The sequence below is a fragment of the Scardinius erythrophthalmus genome (assembly GCF_964197995.2).
Source record: "Scardinius erythrophthalmus genome assembly, chromosome: 13".
Lineage (NCBI taxonomy): Eukaryota > Metazoa > Chordata > Actinopteri > Cypriniformes > Leuciscidae > Scardinius > Scardinius erythrophthalmus.
The window spans coordinates 24,392,443-24,412,973 of NC_138233.1; the positions used below are offsets into that span (position 1 = coordinate 24,392,443).

At 37.4% G+C, this 20,531-nt stretch overlaps 2 protein-coding genes across 2 annotated transcripts in view; both read right to left on the reverse strand.

The window, feature by feature from the left end:
• Positions 1-10,443: 10,443 nt before the first annotated feature.
• thoc3 (THO complex 3) lies at positions 10,444-14,064 on the reverse strand. Its single transcript, XM_081382822.1, has 6 exons — positions 13,829-14,064; positions 12,886-13,042; positions 12,595-12,799; positions 12,353-12,514; positions 11,307-11,407; positions 10,444-11,217 (listed from the first exon to the last, which is right to left on the reverse strand). The coding sequence occupies exons 1-6, from the start codon at positions 14,006-14,008 to the stop codon at positions 11,054-11,056; spliced, it is 969 nt and encodes a 322-aa protein (XP_081238948.1). The 5' UTR covers positions 14,009-14,064; the 3' UTR covers positions 10,444-11,053.
• A 2,152-nt stretch (positions 14,065-16,216) lies between these two features.
• The window catches only part of shtn3 (shootin 3), a 42,236-nt gene continuing 37,921 nt past the window's right edge, over positions 16,217-20,531 (reverse strand). The window contains exons 18-19 of the mRNA XM_081382396.1: positions 19,636-19,912; positions 16,217-18,766 (exon numbers count right to left, since the gene is read on the reverse strand). Of these exons, the coding sequence (XP_081238522.1) occupies positions 18,625-18,766; positions 19,636-19,912 (419 nt within the window). The 3' untranslated portion in view covers positions 16,217-18,624. The remainder of the gene's footprint in view (positions 18,767-19,635; positions 19,913-20,531) is intronic.

Genomic DNA, 20,531 nt, shown 5'->3' on the forward strand with positions numbered 1-20,531 from the left:
TTGCCCACAGGCTTTGTAAGCCTTGCCCGTAAGGACGGACGAGAACTTACAGGCCTTAGGGGAGGAACTACTTAGGCGGTTTCTGGCAGAGAAAGGTGCCGTCCACAACCTAGTAAGCTCCTCATGCACTTCAGGGAAGAAATGTACTGGGGCAGTGTAACACCACCAAACACCAGCACTGGGAGAGCCTTCCAGAAGAACACAGATACACTCACTCATTGTAAAACAACAACACTCTTCAGAGACATCGACACCGATCGTCTCCGTGCATCCACTTCCGTATTTATACCCGCGCTGTGGGGCGGAGCGTGTGATGCAATTCACGCAAGCCAATGTGCATTGGCTCGTTTTAACAATACTCAAAGATGACAGGCTCCCTAAGCGTGATCCCAATCAGTCGACACTTCGACTATGTTTAACGTGAGTGACTGAAAGGGAACTTTAGTTTAGTCAACTGTTTACTGCATCAGAATAAACAACTATATTAACCTCAGATTAAACCACACTGCAAAATTTCAGCTTCATCTGGTCAGAAAAATATGTTTGATTATGATACATATCTTAAAACTGCTATGGAGAAAAACAAAAGTGTGCCACAGACATCAAAAAGCCCTATATGTTTCTGTTCATCCTGAGGCACAATACTGGATGATATTTATAGCTAATACTTAAAATAATACTTCCAATCTGAACAGGCTTTCATGTTTCAAACTTCAAAAAGTTTGAAACAAGTGGTCGAGTAAGTTGTCAGCATCAAGCAATACCATTTATTTTCATTATTTTCATGCATAGTAAGTTTGCTTTACTGTGTAACAGACTTAAATCTAGTTTCGGCCACCTGTCATCACATAAATGCCTGTCATATGTGAATGATAAAGTTGAAATGCTATCAGAAAAAAAAAAGTTTGTTGAGAAGCATTCAATCATCTGAGGTTTTGATCCACGGTACGAGTGTGGAGAATATATAGAATGAGTTTCTTATTGCATGTTTTGTAATAAACATCTGTTAAACCAAATAAATGTAAATCTGTTACATTAATAAACCTCAATGAATTTTTGGAAATGGCAAATAAAAATACTTTATAAAAATGTTTTAATGTTTTTGTGAATTTAAATAAAGAGCTAACAAGACTATAGTCTGTCTAGCACAAAAAAAGGGAGTGCTAGTGGATGGATGTCTCATATCTTTGTCTTAAAACTCCCACTGATTTCCTGAAATGTATTAGGCAAGGTTATGACTGAATTTCATGAGCAAATGCTGACGTGGGACTTGCTCACCGAAACCCACTCACGTTTATATATATATCATGCTCATATGTGACTGTCAGAATCTGATGACAGGTTTTGTGTTTGTTACTTCATGTGATTGTCCCTATTGGATTTAGAAAGTAATTAGAAATAAGTAATGTAATGTACTCTAATTAGTAAAGTAATCTAATTACATTGTTGAAGATGTAATTAGTAGCTAGTAATTCATTATTTTGGGGGGAATAACTTACCCAACACTGGTCAGGCTTGCTAACTAGTTAAACTTTGCACATATTTAAAAGAAACAAGAAACATCCTGATATTAAGAAATGTAGTTCAATCTGAATATTTTAGCAGAAATAATGCAGGAAAGTGTCTAAGCATAAAATATTGCACCTGCATGTGAATTGCAAATTTTATTCATTCAAAAGCTGCAAAAAAAAAATAAAAAATGTTCAGAGAGCCTGAATTGTTGAACAGCAAAGGTTACTGAATGCTAATAAATTGCATGTCAAAAATGTTTTGTTTCACATCAAGCCCCATAAATTACTGGAGCAAAGACTGAAAGACAAATTGGAAGAGCAACGAAAGCCAATAATATGGCTGGTGAAGAAACTAATCCATTAAGACCTGAGGGACTGAGAGAGTCTCATAAGGGACCTGGAAGCTCTATCTATTGAAATGGAAATTAGGGGAGATACCAAAATGTGTCGTGTCATTTTAGCAGAGAAAAGCAGAAAGCATTTCACTTCTGCCTCTTAATTTGTGTGTTTGTGTGCGTTCTGCATGTGTTTAACCAATGGTGTTTAATGGCATATGACAACGTGAACACAATTCCACTGTTACCTGAAGCATAGAAAAATAGTAGTTAAAAGAAACATTAGGCTTTATGCATCTTGGCCAATAAATGCATTCTTACTATAGATCCTAAACACAATAAAACTATATGATCAATATCAATAAACACACACATTAATCATCCTCATGTCAGCAGTCCTGATAAAATGCAGTAAATTTAAGTTATTTTAAGAGATTTCATTTATTTTATCACTGGTAGCTGTTCATTTAACAAGATAATTCTTCTATTCTTAATAAATCTGAGTTCATTTAAATGCAAACACTCTTATCATCTGATTGTATAACCATATTAAAATTATGACTCATTCTTATACAATATGCAAATGTTAAACAATTTTAAAACTAGTACCTACATCAAAAATGTAAATGTTCTTACAAAATTAAGCAGATTACTAGATGTTCTGCAACATCGTCCTTACTTGAGGAAAACATGAACCAAACATCTTTAGTCATATTAAAGATAGGTTATGTAGGCCTAAAATTGATCAGAGAAGCTCATCTAAATAACTGTTAAATAAATGTATATCCAAGAAGGATTTTCTAGTTTAGAACCACATAAATTAAATGTCCAATCAATGTTTATTATTTCATTTCTGTAAACTGAACTCATTGTAAAATGCTAAAATTGTAAGCTTGGACAGTGCTAAAATGTATAAAATTCTTTAACAACACTTTTATGCTCTTGTTACTGGGTAATGTTGTTTTTGTTTTTGTAATTGAACATAATAAACATATATCAATAATGGTATTCATAAGTCCAAATAAATGAATAATAAAGCAAGGCACACCAATAAAATTGGGGAGGAAAATAAAAAAGTAAACTAATGAAAAAGAGGGGTTGTCATTCATCTTCCAGAAAATTAAAGTCTCTTATAATTCCAGCAAATGTTCAGGCCTGTTTACTCTAAGAAAGAAATGAGAAATAATTACAAACAAAATATTTTTTTGATTACCGAGAAATAATGTATTTCAAGTAATGAGAAATAATAACATACTCTTACATTTCTGGATTAAGATTTTCCCCATTAAAAAAATCAACATTACATTAAAGTCATCCAACAACTTTCAATATAGGCTCCAACGTTTTCTATAAAATGTAAGCAGTGATTGGACCTTTGTTTCCAACCAATAAGATATATTCCAGATTATTCGAGCACATAACACAAAGATGATCCGTCTATGACAACAGAACAAAACAACGACAAAAAATTGTTGCTCATCCAATCAAATTCAAAGACCAGAATTAACACTTCAGTTTAGGGAACACATATTCACTATTAACTATTAGCATGCATACTATTGGTTGTTCATTTGTACTTATAAAGCACATTAAAGGTGCTGTAAGCGATCCCGGGAGACGTTACTTCTTGTTGACATTCTAATTGTTGTCAAACAAAACGGAGGCTAGCTAGACCCTCCCTCCTCCTCATCCCGTCTCCTCCCTCCTCCCCTCCCTTCCGGCATAAAGGAAAGTCCAAATAGTTACTACAAACAAAGTTAAGTTTTACTGATACTTCATTCAATGTGTAATGTCGCCAAGTTAGATAAATGCTTTTATATATTGCAGAACAGAATGCAGAAAAAGAGAAACATTATCTTAAAATCGTCTCGCCACCTGAGGTTATAAATAGCTCCCATACAAGGACGCAATAATAGCATGAACAAAATAAACAGAGTTCCAGCCAATAACCGACAAGAAGTATTGGAGGGTGGGGTTTGGGGAGTTAGTTGCAAAGACTGCGTTTCCCAGTGAGCATAAACAACGGCGGCGTCGTAAACAAATTTAGTCAAAGTTGTCAATAGCCTATAAATGAACATTCAAATTCATAACAAACAGTGGATGAAAACAATCGTTCACACAAATTGTCGCCCTACAGCTGGTAAGTCCCGCCCCTTCCGCAAAACCCCGCTGGACCTCAAAGTTGAAAAACCGTCAATGCAAGTGAATGGGAGAAAATAATTATTTTCTGGTCCCGTTTGAATTGTGCCATGAATGTGAACATATGTTGTCTGTGAATTTTTTATATAACTTTTCATGTTACGAGTTTGACAGTATATGGTATGATTCTTCGGCTAGCAGTTGTGGAAAAGACATAACGAGAAAGACTACATGTCGCCTATGTGACGTCACCCCATAAAGTTGACTTACCCGTGGTTTTCGCCAACCTCAACGATTTTGTCCTCTCCCTGAAAGAAGGCGGTGAAGTGCACCAAAGACACAGCCATGTTTAGCGGGATCCGTGAGCTAGTCCGTGTGCTAGTGGTGTTGACGTTTCAAACGCGTCGAGAGTTGTAGTCCACAAAGTGCTCTCACACAAAGTCTAACCGTATCAAACTTCTACCCGCTAAATTGTATCATTCTTTACACGAAAAGTTATATAAAAAATTCACAGACAACATATGTTCACATTCATGGCACAATTCAAACGGGACCAGAAAATAATTATTTTCTCCCATTCACTTGCATTGATGGTTTTTCAACTTTCAACTTCTGCCTTCGCCATTCGCCACCTTTTAAAGGTTTTTCCGATGTAAATTCGGGACTTTGTGCGTTCCTCATCCTTGTTAGCCTGGTTAAAACCAGACCCTTCTCAGTTGAAACTGAGTGTAGGGTCTGGAGAAGCTATGTAGACAAATCATTTCCAAAGGGGCGTCACCAACCGGCGTAGCTCAGCTTGATTGACAAGTGATCTGACCAATCATACTTCGCCATCCGCCATTTTGTCCGACAAAGCAGTCAGGAGAGTAGATTAACATAGATTTCAACTTTAAAAATGGAGTGTACTGACGCCTTTCCGTGGTTAAAACAACATTCCTTCTTATGTTTGTTCATGTTTATTTGAGGCTATAAATTAACTAGAAGGAAGAGATGATCGGTTCACAAGAACAGCTTTAACTGATGCTCTACAGCGATCTGTCACGGCACATTAAAGAGCAACAAAACGGTATTTATTGCTTAAATTTCTTTAAAAAAATTACCAAATTTGAAAGCTGAGACTTTGTTTAATATGTTTAATATCAAACGTAACCGAAAAGTAGGCTGCTCTGTCCTGTCTGCCAGCGTGTTGTCAGTCTCCTCTCTGCTCCGCAATGTATTTTTCACTGCGTGTGCGTGAGAACTCCTTCAGCGTCGCTGCGCTGTCGTCATCATGTAAATCCCTCCCCAAACATTTCTGATTGGTGCCGCGATTTCGGCGGCACAGAAATGAGTTTGAATGGGCTCTTCTCCAGACTATCCTGGAGAGAGAATGAAAATTCGCCGGAAGTAGTCTGGGTTTTCCCAGGCTACATCCTTGTCCCTCTTCTTTGCAATTTGTTCATCGGAACGTCGTCTCTTTGGTCGTGTTTCGGCCATAGTTCAAACTTCCCTCTTTATGCTTCTCTCTCCTCCACACGCTCCACACCCATTTCATGTGCACGCGCATTAACTCCCCAAACCCCACCCTCCAATACTTCTTGTCGGTTATTGGCTGGAACTCTGTTTATTATGTTTCGTGGTGCGGGTGAGCCCAGTTTGTTTTTGTTGCCGTTTGTGGAGGCTGTGGTGTCTAGAGAGACCGCGTTTTTTTACAGTGTGTTCAGGGGACAGGCAGCTAGCGGATAGTGAGGAGATGTTTGCTGTATGTGACAAAAAATGTTTTGGCCTAAAAAACACGTTGCATCACTTACAGCACCTTTAATGCCTTATTCTGCATGACCATTTTCCTAAACCTACCCCTACCTAAACTTAACTACCTTACTATCAATAATAATAAGGACTTCATTGAGGGAAAACTCCAATAGTAAATAATGAATGTGTTCCCTAATCTAAATCATGTTAACGAAATAATGAACAACTCCCAGATAAAGATTTAAATCCTCAACCATAAACAAGAGGATGAAAATAATGGTGATGGGCCAAAGCCATGGAAACTAGACATCACAAGGGAAATGACCTCTGCTAAATGAAATAAAATATAATTAAGCATCAATCGAAGGACGCCTGTAGAAAGTGAGCCACCCTGGAGCCTGCTGAGGTGAGTCACCAGAGAAGGGTGAGGACAGCTGCCACCAGCCAGACTAGAGACTCCTTAAGTGGGCAGGGAGGACGAGCGCGCTGTGTAAATCTGTCACAACGGACAAAGATTAATGATGGGGGGTTGTACCTAATCTCACTGACTATTCCCTGCTGACTGGACACTGCTCCAAGTCTAACAGACTAATGCTGTTTTGCTCCACGGTGGCTCTACACCAAATTGGGTAGAATGGGATTTCACCAAGCATGTTCTTGGATCACCATCCTTGTTGATCCTGGAACAACATTTCAATCAACCAATCAGATTTGAGGGATAGGTTCAAAGTTAATGTCAAGTTTAGGCTTACAATCAGGGTTAGATGCTTCAACATAATCTTATACGCGTATGCAGGGTGCGATTTGCCGGGGGGGATGCGTGGGATTTCCCCCTTTCTGGTCAATGTATCCCTGCCTCTGCTTAATTATTTTTATCCCCAGTGGGGATAAATTTATCCCCCCCTCAAAGTGATCAGTGCTACTACACTAGTGGCGAGGCGGATCACAAAACTTATCACGGATCCGTGGTTTGATTAAAGTCCATTTTATTTTAAAATGCGCTACTTTGACTGGCTCCGCGCAGCCTCTATCACCACTCTGAAGACTTGCTCAATTTCCCGCCCACGGCGCTATATGATTGGTTACACCTCACGAGTAATAGCCTATCAACACTTGCGAGACGGCTGCAGGTCTTTTTTTACGCCGCATATTCAGCATGTTACTGAAGCGGGAATAAAAATCACAATCTGATTATCTGTTTCTATGATGACAAGCAGGGTTAGTGTCCCAGTCACACCACTGAGAATGGCCGAAGTTACACATACGGTGTTTTACTCAATTGAGACTAAACGCAAAGGTTTTTTGATTACTCACTCACTCTTGAGTTTCTGGCGCGAGTGATTTCAATGTAAAGACGCGTTTACGCGCGTCTAGAGGTCCTGCGGCGCGGTAGACGCGAAGCCCGAATGAGGCGAATTGACTTTGTCGGCCCTGCCCGACACGTTAACTGTAATCATGAGCCCGAGCCCGATTTAAACCCGTCCAGAGAGAGAAGTTTTACACACATTTTTTTTAATACGTGGGCCGTTATAACCAGGTGGCGCCAGGGAAGTTGAGATGAAGCAAAGATGAAGTTGACGATCGCCATCTCCGTAGTGAATGCACATATATGGAGAAATGCATGAATTACATCAGAGTGTTGCCTATTTCTTTTCGTTTTAAATTGTTTCGTTTAAAGACATTTCAAGCTTTCTTTAGATATATTTCTTAATATTCTCTGTGTGAGGCATACACTGAGTTTCGGTTAATTTATGATGAGATGCGCAGTGCAAGTGACCGGGGCGCGCGGGCGCCTCCATGATTAGCCTATAGCCTATGTCTGCTATATTTGCTTCTTAAATACATGCAATTCGTTGATGAAAAATGTATTAAAATTAAGATACAATTTATACAAAACGAAATTCACTTTAAAGAAAGGCTTTCTACAAAACAAAACTTAATGAAGTGGTCAAAATCATGTCTGACCCACTCCAAGTCTCCCGATATACTGCACATCCTATCTTCGTGCTGTTCACTTTTCATAATCAACATAGATGAAAAAAAAAAACAAAAAAAACATTATAATATTTTAACAAATATGCAACTAAATTTATTTAGTTATTTATTTATTAAATTTATTATTTAATGGCTAGGCTACAACACATAGTAGGCCTACAGAATCTCTGTACAAATTTCTGCACATTCATTTACTGCTTCTGAATTTTACACACAAGTTGAAAGGCATTTGTTTGTGCATAGTAAAACATATCTGCAACATTTATCAAGTTCACGGATAATTGTGCGTGCATTTATTAATTATTATCTTAATTAATAATGCAACAAGGACAAATCATGGTAACTGTCTTGTTTGTTTATTCAGAATGAAATGGATCGCAAATGGATCCGAATGAAGAAATGTAAAAAAAAAAAAAAAAAAAAAAAAAAAAAAACGTGGACAATGATGAACACAGAAAATAAACATGAATGAACTTTGGATGAACTTTGGATGGCCTAGGAGTAGGCCTAGTAGGCTACAACTCTAATTCAACAAGGTTTTAGAATATAGAATATTTTTTAAACAAAATAAATATTTTTAAAGTTTATTATCTATATTATAGTATATTTATCTGATCCTGTCCATTAGCTTTGATCCATGTACGGCTTTTCAGAATGTCACCAAGTAGCCTAAATATTTATGTAGCCTAATTTTTCAGCGCGAAAACTCTAGCTAGCTAGCTGGGAACAAATAAGGGTCCAGAGCAGCAAATGCAGTGAATGAAGTTCATGTTCTCATGGTTTATTTTTATGAATAAAAATGTTTCAAAACATCCCCCCCTCTGTTTTTTTCACAAATCGCACCCTGCGCGTATGTATCATTTCCCTCTGATTTTAGAGAAACATTATAGGTTGTTTGTTAGGGGCATAGGTATATGATTAGGAGGACTATATTTTTGGACAGGAATGTTGTTCCAGGATCAACAAAAGATGTTGTTAAAGGACAAGTTCGGTATTTTACACTTAAAGCCCTGTTTACAGATCGTTTCTTATGAAATAGAACGGTTAAGATTAAAATTTGGACACATGCTGCTGTCCCGAGAATTTTAGGTTTATTTCGCTTTCCCCAAAACCTCTAGAATGGGTGTATAGGTGCACTCGAACACTCCTTCATAAAACGCATTAAACTTTCGTTTACAAAGACGTGAAACTCACCGAGTGGTCAGGGGTGTTCACTGATATGCTCACACAAAAATCGCTGCAGAAGATGCTTTCCAACAGGTGTTTTATCGTAGTTTTTGTCCAACTCCATTGACTTGTATTGAATGTGCTGTGTGAGGTACGGTATTACTCCGCCGCTTCTTCTTCTGCTTCTTCAGTGTATGCAATGAAATGCCAGCGGTTTGCTTGCAATTGGCAAAGGTGCATTATCGCCACCAACTGGGCTGGAGTGTCTATTATTCAAGCTCTCAACGGAAGAATCTACGGGTGTGAGACGTTTGGAAAAATAGATCCACAGTTTTACAACGAATGGTAAAACACCTGTTGGAAAGCATCTTTTGCAGCGATTTTTGTGTGAGCATATCAGTGAACACCCCTGAGCACTCGGTGAGTTTCAGGTCTTTGTAAACGAAAGTTTAATGCGTTTTATGAAGTATTGTTCCAGTGCACCTATACACCCATTCTAGAGGTTTTGGGGAAAGCGAAAGAAACCTAAAATTCTCGGGACAGCAGCATGTGTCCAAATTTTAATCTTAACCGTTCTATTTCATCAGAAACGATCTGTAAACAGGGCTTTAAGTGTAAAATACCGAACTTACCCTTTAAAGGTTAAAGGCTGCATCCGAAATTGCATACTTCCCTATATAGTAGGTGAAAAACAGTAGGCTATGTGACAAAAGAACACTGTAAAAAATGATATGATCAATAAGTTATGACAGCATGTTTTTACATTGCTTTAACTCATCAAAATAAGTTCAGCAATTGTCAGGCCCTAGCTTGTAAGCAGCCCTATGTCCGAATTAAGAGAGTAGGCAAAAAGTACTGGGATGACTTACTTCTGGCGAGATTCTGAAGTGTGCATAGTACGATGGAAACCTTACTATCCCATGAGGCCACGGGATATAGCCTGGCAAATAAAAAATTCCAGAAGATACATGAATGACAGTGACGCGACGCAACCATAGACTGTAAAAAGTAACTGACGCTGTATGGTCACGTGTTAATGACAACATGGCGAATGTTAGTAGGCTGCGTCCAAATTACAGGCATGCATACATTCATACAACATAAAACCTACTTTTTTTTAGCACTCACGAATTAATTACTAATTAAAAAATAAGCTACTCAAGAGAGTATGCGATTTCGGACGCAACCCATGTCTTTGCTTGGCAAAATCACGACCTCCGGAGACAAATCTATCCACGCTGATCTTCTAAAATTGCAACACTTTTTACCTGAAAATGCAATTAACATGTTTAACTAACAACTTGTCTAGTATGTAGTGATATCAGAGACAGGCTTAATATTTAACTTGCCATTATGATATGGCATATAGACATAGGCCTACAGCATTCTGCTAGATCACTCGACTCTGATAAGATCAGGATGCTCTTCTAATAATTCCCAATAATCTAATACTGTTTCTTCACATAATTAATAAATAAATATAGCTTGTGGACAATTCATAATTGAATTGACAAGTAAAGGTCCAAAAAAACAACATTTTTCCATTTCAGTTTTTTTTTCTTGTTCTCACTCTCACATTAAGATATGGTGCTTCATATTTTCCAGCGAAGGCTTTTGTTTACCATAAAATCATAAACACACAAAACATGAAACAATTTTCATTAAAAAATACAATAAGTTTATTTCAGTAAAAAAAGAAAACAAAAAAATGCCTGTTGGACAGTATTGCCGTGCCTTGCCTCTTTGAGCTTATGATGCCCTCTGCTGGTCATTTCTAAAACTGGAGGTACGAGATGTGCATTTGAACAAAAGAATGTCAAGATTCCCAAAATGGTCAATCATGGAAACAACATGTGCTTCGAGTCAAATGATTTTCAAGTCCTCTACACAGACATGATAACATGCACAGTGCAATTTTTTTGGAAAAAGTTGATCATTCTTATGATCTGAAGATGAGCTGCAGGCAGTAGTTATTTATACTTGTAATTTCGAGCTTGATCATTCAGGAACTCATCAAGTAATATGAGAGAACATCACAATATCTTTGATCTATTTACAGCTTTTGCTTCAAAATAAGTCAGAATCTAATACAAAGTAAGTCAATCAAACAAACTATTCATTAAACCTCAAATGAGGCCTGAAGAAAAAAAAACAACAACCTAAAAACACTGGTTCTTAAGAGTCATTGGGAAGTCCAAAGAGCTTGACGGTCCCTGCCTCTCGGTTGCTGTCGTATTTGCCCTCTTTATCATCGCAGGCGTACGCCAGCAGGGGTCTTTTCGGATGCCACGCTACAGTGAAGGTTGGAGACTCGCACTGAATCTCCCAGAGTTTCTCACCTACAGAAATAACACACAGCAACAAACATGAAGACGTTGGTAAAACACAATTCAAGCTTTTATGATCATTTCAAAATGTATCTGCTCACCTGTCTCTACTTCAGCGATGTCAATGAAATGGTCCTCAGAGGCTGACGCCAGCATTTTACCATCATGACTGAAACTGAGCGTCCGCACAGGCCAGTCTAGTCTATGGGATTCAGAATGGAAATATGACTTTATATAATATAAGACTATAATACAAATAACACATTACAATGAGCTTGACTGCTGATAAATCAATACAGCTTAGTATCGTGATATTTTTCATGGGGATATTGTAGCGAAAAACATTTTACCGTAAGCACCGTGCTTATAGTGCAAGAAATAATAATAATAGTTTAATAATTGTTCTTTGTAAAACAAATATACTGCATTGAGTGTGCAAACATTATTATTTGATTGTAATTTATATTAAAAATGTCTAAAATACAAGGCGGGACAATTGAACATGGACATGGATATGAAGATGTGAAATGAACAGATTGAGAACTTTATCGTATTAGATAAAACATGTCGACAAAAGTATTCTTTTGGGGACATTTGTATTTGAAAAAAGGTAATGAATCACAATATATTTTATTACAAGATGAATTGCATTCAATCATTTACGTGTTTCAGTTTCTAATTGTTCATAGGTAACAATAATAAAGTAAATACACCATAACATCAGCCCAGTGTTATTTTAGTATTTATATAATAAACTGTATATTATTTATATACAGGATTAAATCATTATTTGAATGAGCTTTTATTTAAATATTTTCTGTTTTCATTTCCATTTTAAGTCATATATATGTGTGTGTGTGTGTGTGTGTGTGTGTGTGTGTGTGTGTGTGTGTGTGTGTGTGTGTGTGTGTGTGTGTATGTGTAAATGTGATAAAAATAATAAAATGTATATATTATTTCAGATTTATTTAAAAAAAAAAATACTGTTTTTAATAGTTTTAGTTAACTGCATCAACTGACCTGGAGGAATGAGATACTAAGTCAAAATTATGAGTGGGGAAAAAAAGTGAAAATTATGAGATAAAAAGTCACAATTATGACAGTCAAAATTATGAGAAAAAAAAAATCTAAATTCTGATCAGCTGACCTGGAGAAGCAGCGAACACACACCAGCTCCTCCACATCCCACAGGCTGACCAGGGCATCTGCACTTCCGGTGGCAAAATACTTGCCAGTGGGATCAAATTTAATGCAGATGCAGTTGGACGGATGGGCATTAATTGACTGTATGAGCTTCAGTTCAGGGTAACTGAAAAAGAGAGAGAAACATGACGTTTGAGTTCCCATTAGTACAATACGGCCTATTAGTAAAACTACAGATAAACATACCTTAATATATTGATACAGCCATTGCCGTTGGTCAGGAAGAACATGTCGTTGTCATTATTCCAGGAGATCTCATTGACCTCAAACTTGAACTGTTCCTCACCACGAGGACGGTGCGTCTTGGCATCAATGAAAGTTACAACATCATCCTTGTTGCCTACAGCAATTGTCTGACCATCAGGACTCCAACATATGTTGATATTCTCCCCTGAAAGTTGTCAGACAATATCTCACAGATTAATAAATATCTCATGAGAACAAAAGATGCGACCGAGATAAGGTTTAGAGGTTCACCTTTCGTGCTGACCGTGGCCATGCATTTGGTGGTCCGTACGTCCCAGATGCGGATGGTCTTGTCTCCGGATGCAGTGACGAACAGATCAGGGTTTGTGGGATGCCAGCACAGCTGATCCACACTGTCTCCATGTCCTCTGTAATTGTTTTCCTTCACCTGATGCATGGAATATAGATTCATGGGTGAGCAAGCTCATGTTTAATCAAATAAATTGCCATCGTAAACACAGCTGACCTAAATGAAAGTAGCTACCGTTGTCACGTGGTATTACTTAAAGAAATAATTCAGCAAAAAATGAAAATTCTGTCATCATTTACTCACCCTCGTGTCGTTCCAAACCAGTAAGACTTTCGTTCATCTTCAGGACATAAATAAAATTTATTTTGATGAAATATGAGAGCTTTTTGAGGTTTGATCTCGAGCGTCAAACGGGTCCACTTCAGCTTGTTTATGTTCGCTGATCTATGTTTATATGTGAATAAAAGCCTAAATTCAACCTGTTCATCGTATAAAGCGATCGAGTCTCTACAAAATTTGGACAAAAGTGCACAAACAATTCATATGGATTAGTTTTACGATCTCTTTTAGAAGCGTAGTTTAAAGTGGTAGTTGCGTAGCTGTCAATGGAGGAACAGAAATCTCTCAGATTTCATCAAAAAGATCTTCATTTGTGTTCCGAAGATGAACGAAAGTCTTACGGGTTTGGAACGACATGAGGGCGAGTAACGTTAAATGATGACAGAATTTTTCATTTTGGGGTGAACTATCCCTTTAAAAAAGGCTAATCAAAATAACAGAAATGATGGAGATCGATCATGGATTTGAGAACTGTTCAAGACTGCAAAAACGTCGTTTAAATACCAATAATAACGATGATCTACATGTATGAGTCACTTGTATAATTCAGGGTGCATTGCAGATGATGGAGATGATAAACCTCACCAGTCGATCTTTTTCCAGGACAAACACGCTGGCGGTTTTGTCAAATGATCCGGACGCCAGACGTTTCCCATCACAGCTCCAGGCAACCGAATGCACTTTAGCGCTGTGAGCCGGGAACTCTCTGCTTTTATTGTTATTCCTGAAAACCTCCTGCATCTCCTGATAGTATGAGGACGCCATGCTAGCTTGTCATTCGCCGTGTATTTAAGCTCAATCTTTAGTTACTTACTGCCACCTAGTGCACGGGAGTGACATGACATAAACAATGTCAAAATCCTCCACATAAGAAAAATAAAACATGCTTTGATAACTAAAAATTATAATATAAAGTCAGATGATGCCGATTCTGAATCAACATACACAACTGCCAAACGTTCTATATGTTAATCATTATGGTCACAACTTGTAATAATTGCTGTAATAAGCTGTTTCTGCCTAAAATGAATACATGTTAGCTAACTGCATGATTTGTATTATCTTAGAACATTTCTAACATGTGGACATTATTTTGACAGTCAGCTCTGATAACAGATAACTCTAAATTGTAATGCAGACACATGCATTTTCAGTAAAGCTGCTTTGAAACAATATGTATTGTGAAAAGGCCTATGCAAATAAATGTTAATAGAAATGTAAATTGAACATAAAAGTGGAAATTATGAGATACTACATAATAAATACGGCAAAAATTCAAAATGATGACATAAAAAGTCATAATTATGAAATACTAAGATATTAATATGAGGAAAAAATGGACATTGACAAAACAATTGAATTATGTAATTAAAAAAGACTGACCAGCATCATTTTGTTAGAATACAATACTGTTGCGTACGGTGGCCGAGAGGTGCAAAACAAATCACAATTACAAAAACAAAATAATTCAGAAAACAAAATAATTCAGAAAACACAACGACAATTTAGAAAACAAAATAACAATTCAGAAAACACAACGACAATTCAGAAAACACAACGACATTTCAGAAAACACAGCGACAATTCAGAAAAAAACGGAAAAGGTATATTTTGAGAATGATGTACTTATCGCTGAATGGACGAGATACCTGTCAATCAAGCCAGAACCGGAATCAAGCGATATTGTCTGGAAGTACCGGTAGAAACAAATCGTTGTGTTTTCTGAATTATTTTGTTTTCTAAATTGTCGTTGTGTTTTCTGAATTGTGATTTGTTTTGCACCTCTCGGCCACCGTAGTTGTGATCTGTTTGCTACTTTTTCCAGTGTGATTCTTGGTCAAATGTATTAAAACTAACCATGGATCAGTCTGACCCACAAATATCATAAGTATTAATTCTAATGATATATTGAACTCACAGACGCTACAATTTAAAAAAAAAAAAAAAATTTGTAGATAAGTGTGATTTCAATTATATTTTGACCACTGAACTAAGAAATTGCGTTTTTCACATACAGACGACAACATTGTCAAAACGATACCCGTTCACACGGATCCACGAAAAGACTAAAAACGCTGTATTATTCATGCCAGGCCAGTAGTTGGCGATGTCACTTTGTAAAGAAACACTACGTGGCTATAGACTGAACACGCAAAACGCATGCACATGACGTCACAGTTTTCACCAATTCGTTTTTGTAGTTTACACAAAGAGATAATGGTATCGCTCTCAAAAACTTGCACCTTTCAAATGTTTGTGTTTTCAGGCCCCAAAACGCAGTTGTCGTGTAAATGAACGGTCAAAACGCATATCAAGTTTTCTGTTTTTGTGTAAACGGTCCCTAGATGATTGTTTGCTCCTTACAGTTGCTGGTTTGAGTGGCATTTGAGTTAACATTCTTTTAGGGGTTTTGCGTACTGAAAATGTGTGCCTTAAATTCAGTCATGATCCATAAACGATCACTAAACTTTTGCAATTTCTTTCAAACTACGCAACCCGGAAAAGTTCATATAGTGTGTTGTCTCCTTTTCTTCTGTCAACTCCTGCCAATTCCCTCCACACTATTTGTCCAGGATCTGTTTCTTACAGGCAGATCCAGTTGCATTACCTGCTAATGCCTTCATGTATATTTCATTGCACTCTTAGTAATGTTTTGCACTTTCTTTTGTTACAACGAACGAACTCCCTTTTAGTATACAAACCACTTAGAATCTATAGAGACCAACTACTTCGAGAAACACTACTTTAAAGAAAGATTTAAGTACGTTATTTAATCCTAAGGTCCAACTTTTGTGTCATTGCTACGCAAGTTCTTATTAAAAGGAGCTCATTTTAACTTAAATTGCTTATGCACAACCAATATGTATACTGTGCTAAATTACAAGTTTAATGATAATATGTGATGCTGACATGCATTTGTTTGAAAAACAGAAAAAAGAGAGGTATAAAGAGCAGTTTGTGTTTCTTCATAAGTTTATTCAGTTGAGTTTAAAAGGTATGTTGAAGAGGAAGGTTTAGATCAGTTCAAATAAAAACAGGTACACTCAGGTTAAGCTTCAAAACACACTCATTTCAAGATCACAAGTCAGATCAATCACCTCTCAGAGTTCTTATACAAAAGCCTACACTCCAATAAGGCCGAAAAGGAAGAAGTGGTGCAAACATTAAGGCCAAAACACATTCCAGAGGTGGTGAGAAATTAAGGAGCCATTTAAACAAGTCTCCTACAATAAAAAAAAAAAAAAAAAACTAGGCTAAATAAGTCACGTCAATGTGGGTTATTAAAAACTCAGTGTGAAAACAAGAATATATAATAAAACAATTCAGATTTTCTGACAAGTGATACAACCACAAGTAATTCAGTATTTGCAATTATTGGCCATATATTATTGCAGCTGTCAGATAGCCTGATATCAAGACTTAAGACCACCCAGCTAACAAAAATATATTCTGAGGGGCCGTTCGCACAGAACGCGATTTTCCATTCCAATGCGCTACTTGTCCATTGTTTTTCTATGTAATCGCACGGTAGACGGACGTGTATGACCGTTGCACTCGCGTCTTTTGCAGCTTCTCGCGAATGACACGGCGGTCTAAAAACGTGGCGCTCAAATTAAAATCAGTTCAACTTTTTTTTTTTTTTTCTAAACGTTGACCCATTCAACTGCCCTAAGATGAATCCCTTTCGTTTTTCAATTTTCAAAGCACATTCTGTGTGAAAGAGCCCTAAGAACGTTTATCTAACGTTCCCATTAAGTTGTTAAACGATATTTTCTGAATGTTCTCTTAGTGTTCAAAACGTCTTTTAGTGTTCAAAACATTTCTTGGTTATGCAAATATTACAGAAAACATTAAGAGAACGTTACATTTTATCATTTTGCAAACATTATGAGAAAGATACTTTTGAGTTGTCTATTCTCTGAACGAGCAGTGAGGAGTAACGTTTAAAAAACGTTTGAAAAACTAAAACATTTCAGAAAAAAAAGTTCCATGAACAATGTATAAGTAACATTTTAAGAATGTTATTAAACACCAGGAAGAACATTTATTCATAACAGAACATTAGCCAAAGATCTGGGAACGTTCCCTGTTAGCTGGGCAATAAGAACAGGACAAATGAGACGGCCAGAACTCTGTCTCATTAATATTACTCGCGTCGTACCATTAACATGATCCACTTAGAGTCAAGATGAGTCACAAGGCAAATATTCGCAGTTATTAGAGGCAGCTTGATCCTGCACAATATTACAATTTGCAGATGATATTGCATTGGAACAGCTCAGAGTTAGTGAGCAGATCTAATCATGACGCAACTGTCAATCAAAGCCAAACTTTTGTACAGTGCATTCATGCAGTGCAAAGTTTTGGAAACGCCACGGCGGAAGACATGCGTGTGTAGCCCTCCATGACTTGATGGTATTCATTTTCCTAATATCTAGGATGTATGATCTCAAATCCCTAAGAGGTGTGTCTTAAGAGGTAGACAGAACAGACCACCACGGTTCCTCTTTAAGGTAAAATCGATTACATGGCTTATAATTGCATCTCTTGATTAATGTTTGGATAGTCTAGTTCACACTTAGGACCTTTTTAGAACAACAAAGGTGCCGTGATGTGCAGTGCAGTGATTTTGTCAGGATTGTTCTGCTGCTTTGCATTGAATATGACGTAAATTCTGTGCTACTTGCAGCATCCGCCATTGTTCAAACAGGTAATCCCGCCTCAAACTCACACATTGATTGAGAATCGTCAATTGGGCCTGAGGCATCAAGGTTTGACTGGTTAGCAAGCAAAATGCATCTTTCTTAAAGGTATAGTTCTGTGAAACAAAAACGAAGAATGTTTCAACTGCTCTTGCCCATACAATGAAAGTCAATGGGGTCCAAATCGTCTCCGAAGAATTGAGATGAATGGGAATCCTTTAGGCATCACAGACTTCCTTATTCAGATCGCACAAACAGACTCAAATTCTGCTGCTAGTGGCACAGAATTACACACTTCATCGTTACAGTTTCCTTGCTTGCATTTTTATGGAAATGCGACTCAGATGTTGAATCCATGAATCTAAGATGAATCTAATAGCAACTATAGAACTAATCTGAAGTGTATGACAGATGTCCCTAATATCTAAACACCCTGTGTTTATTATTTGTAAAGGCAGGTACAGTACATTTTCAATGAAAGGAACAAAAAAAAAAGTGTCTGGTAAGATTTTATTTTTTTTTTTTTTTAAGTGTAATATTAATCAAGCTGCAAATGATGAAATGATCTTTCTATACTAATTTGAAATATGAACAGCTGATTTTAAATTTGGAACAAACTAATTTAGAAAGCATGGTTTTGTGCAAATAATGCAGCTGTCCTTACAGCGCCACTTGCCGTTAACATTCGGCGTCTGTGCTACTGTTTGCTGCATTGGGGCTTTGTGCAGAGGAGCTGATGGTTTGCAGGTCTTCGCTGGCATCCGTATGGCCAATCCCGTTGGGCCCCGTCCACTTCTCTGGATCTCCATCCTTCACTTCACTGATCATAAAAGCACATGCAAAAATTACAACAAAAGTGAACAGACTATAATATTTATATACAGATGTCATATTAAAGTGCCCCTATTAAGCTTTTTTAGATATTACCTTTCATGTAGTGTGTAATATAGCGGTGAATGTAAAAGGTCTACAAAGTTTCAAAGATCAAAATGCAGATACATGGAAATATTGTCTCCCAAAAGAAAGAACTGATTCTGAACTGCCTGAAACGAGTCATCAGTAATTCAAATCTAATTTCCTGCACAAACATACATTGGTTTGTAACAAATGTGCATAATGCCAGCCTATGGTCTTCATTGACTGTCCACAAACAGCATCTATTTTGACCCTCAAAATGTTGATGTTGTCGACATGTCGAGAAGACGCTGTTTTCTGCCCTGTGAAAGACTCAGGCTTGAATTGATACGATAAAACCGACGGCATCGTTACTGTTCGTATCAACATGTATTAAGCGCTGAGGAAGCCTCCAGAGCTGGTATGGTAATGGGTGTTTTGTTTCTGACACGCAATGTAATTGGTAGACCAATCACAACAGACTGGTGCCATTTGACCAATCAGAGAGCAGAGTACGCTCTCAGAAAGGAGGGGTTTAGAGAGACTGGATCCATTATCAAACCGTTTCAGATCCTGTGAGAAAAGAGGTGATGCTGCAATGTATATTATGAGAAAATTAAAGTGTTTTTTGACCTGATGCATGCATTGTAGAAGACCTCAAAACTAAATCAGGAATCTTTAAAATAGCATAATAGGGGCACTTTAACATCTAGCAAAATAGATGACAAAGCCCAATCTTAATCGATTTATTGTGGTTGACTGCTGAACAAACGAGTTGTGTGAGCGTAACCTTACCCTGAACAGCAGCCGTTGGTGACCGGCTCAGTGGGCTCTTTCTCAGAGAGAGATCTGCAGACACTGTCTGTCTGAGCGCCTCCTTTGAACTCCATGCCAGAGTCTGAGCTCTGCGGAGCCATGGCTGGCTCTCGGCCCGAGTCTGAGCTGGTTCTCGACCCGCGCTCACTGCCTGACAGAGAGCTGCTGCCTGGCCCTTCTGTGTCTTTGCCAGAGTCAGAGCTGTGTCGCCCGTTCAGGCTGTTTGATGACGAGACTTTACTCAGCTGCCCATCATCTACAGAGCAACAGATGAAGGAGTGTCATTATTCGCTCGAGTTATGCAGAATACTAAATCCAAACATTTATTTTAGGTCATAAACATAAAACGTTTACAGTGCCAACAAAAGGACACATTGCACTTTTACTTGAAATATATTTTTCATTAATGTCATTATCATCATCACCACAACTTAAATACATCAAATATTATTATTGTAGCTTTTAGTTAAAGTCTATTAGCTTTTTTCTACATGCTAGTTTACTACTATACGCTGGCATTAGCTTAGATACAGTATATACATTTAAAATATACAGGTTTTCTCTTCCTGGTTCTTCAAATGTTAGCACAAAAACATTATTTATACATCATTCATTGAATGCTTTTTTTCTGGAACGTTTTAACTGGACGTTTAAACGTTTTTTAAACTTTTTTCAGAATGTTTAGAGAACTTGGAAAGTAACGTTCCCATAATGTCTGCAAAAAGATCAAATGGTATATGTGTTCTTAGTGTTTGCATTACCCAGAAATTGAATGGGAACGTTAGCAAATATTATTGGAACAAATTTTTGCTAGCTGTGTAGAACTTGCAGGCTATTTTAAAAGCCCTTTGATAAAGTATGTAATACTTCCTGTT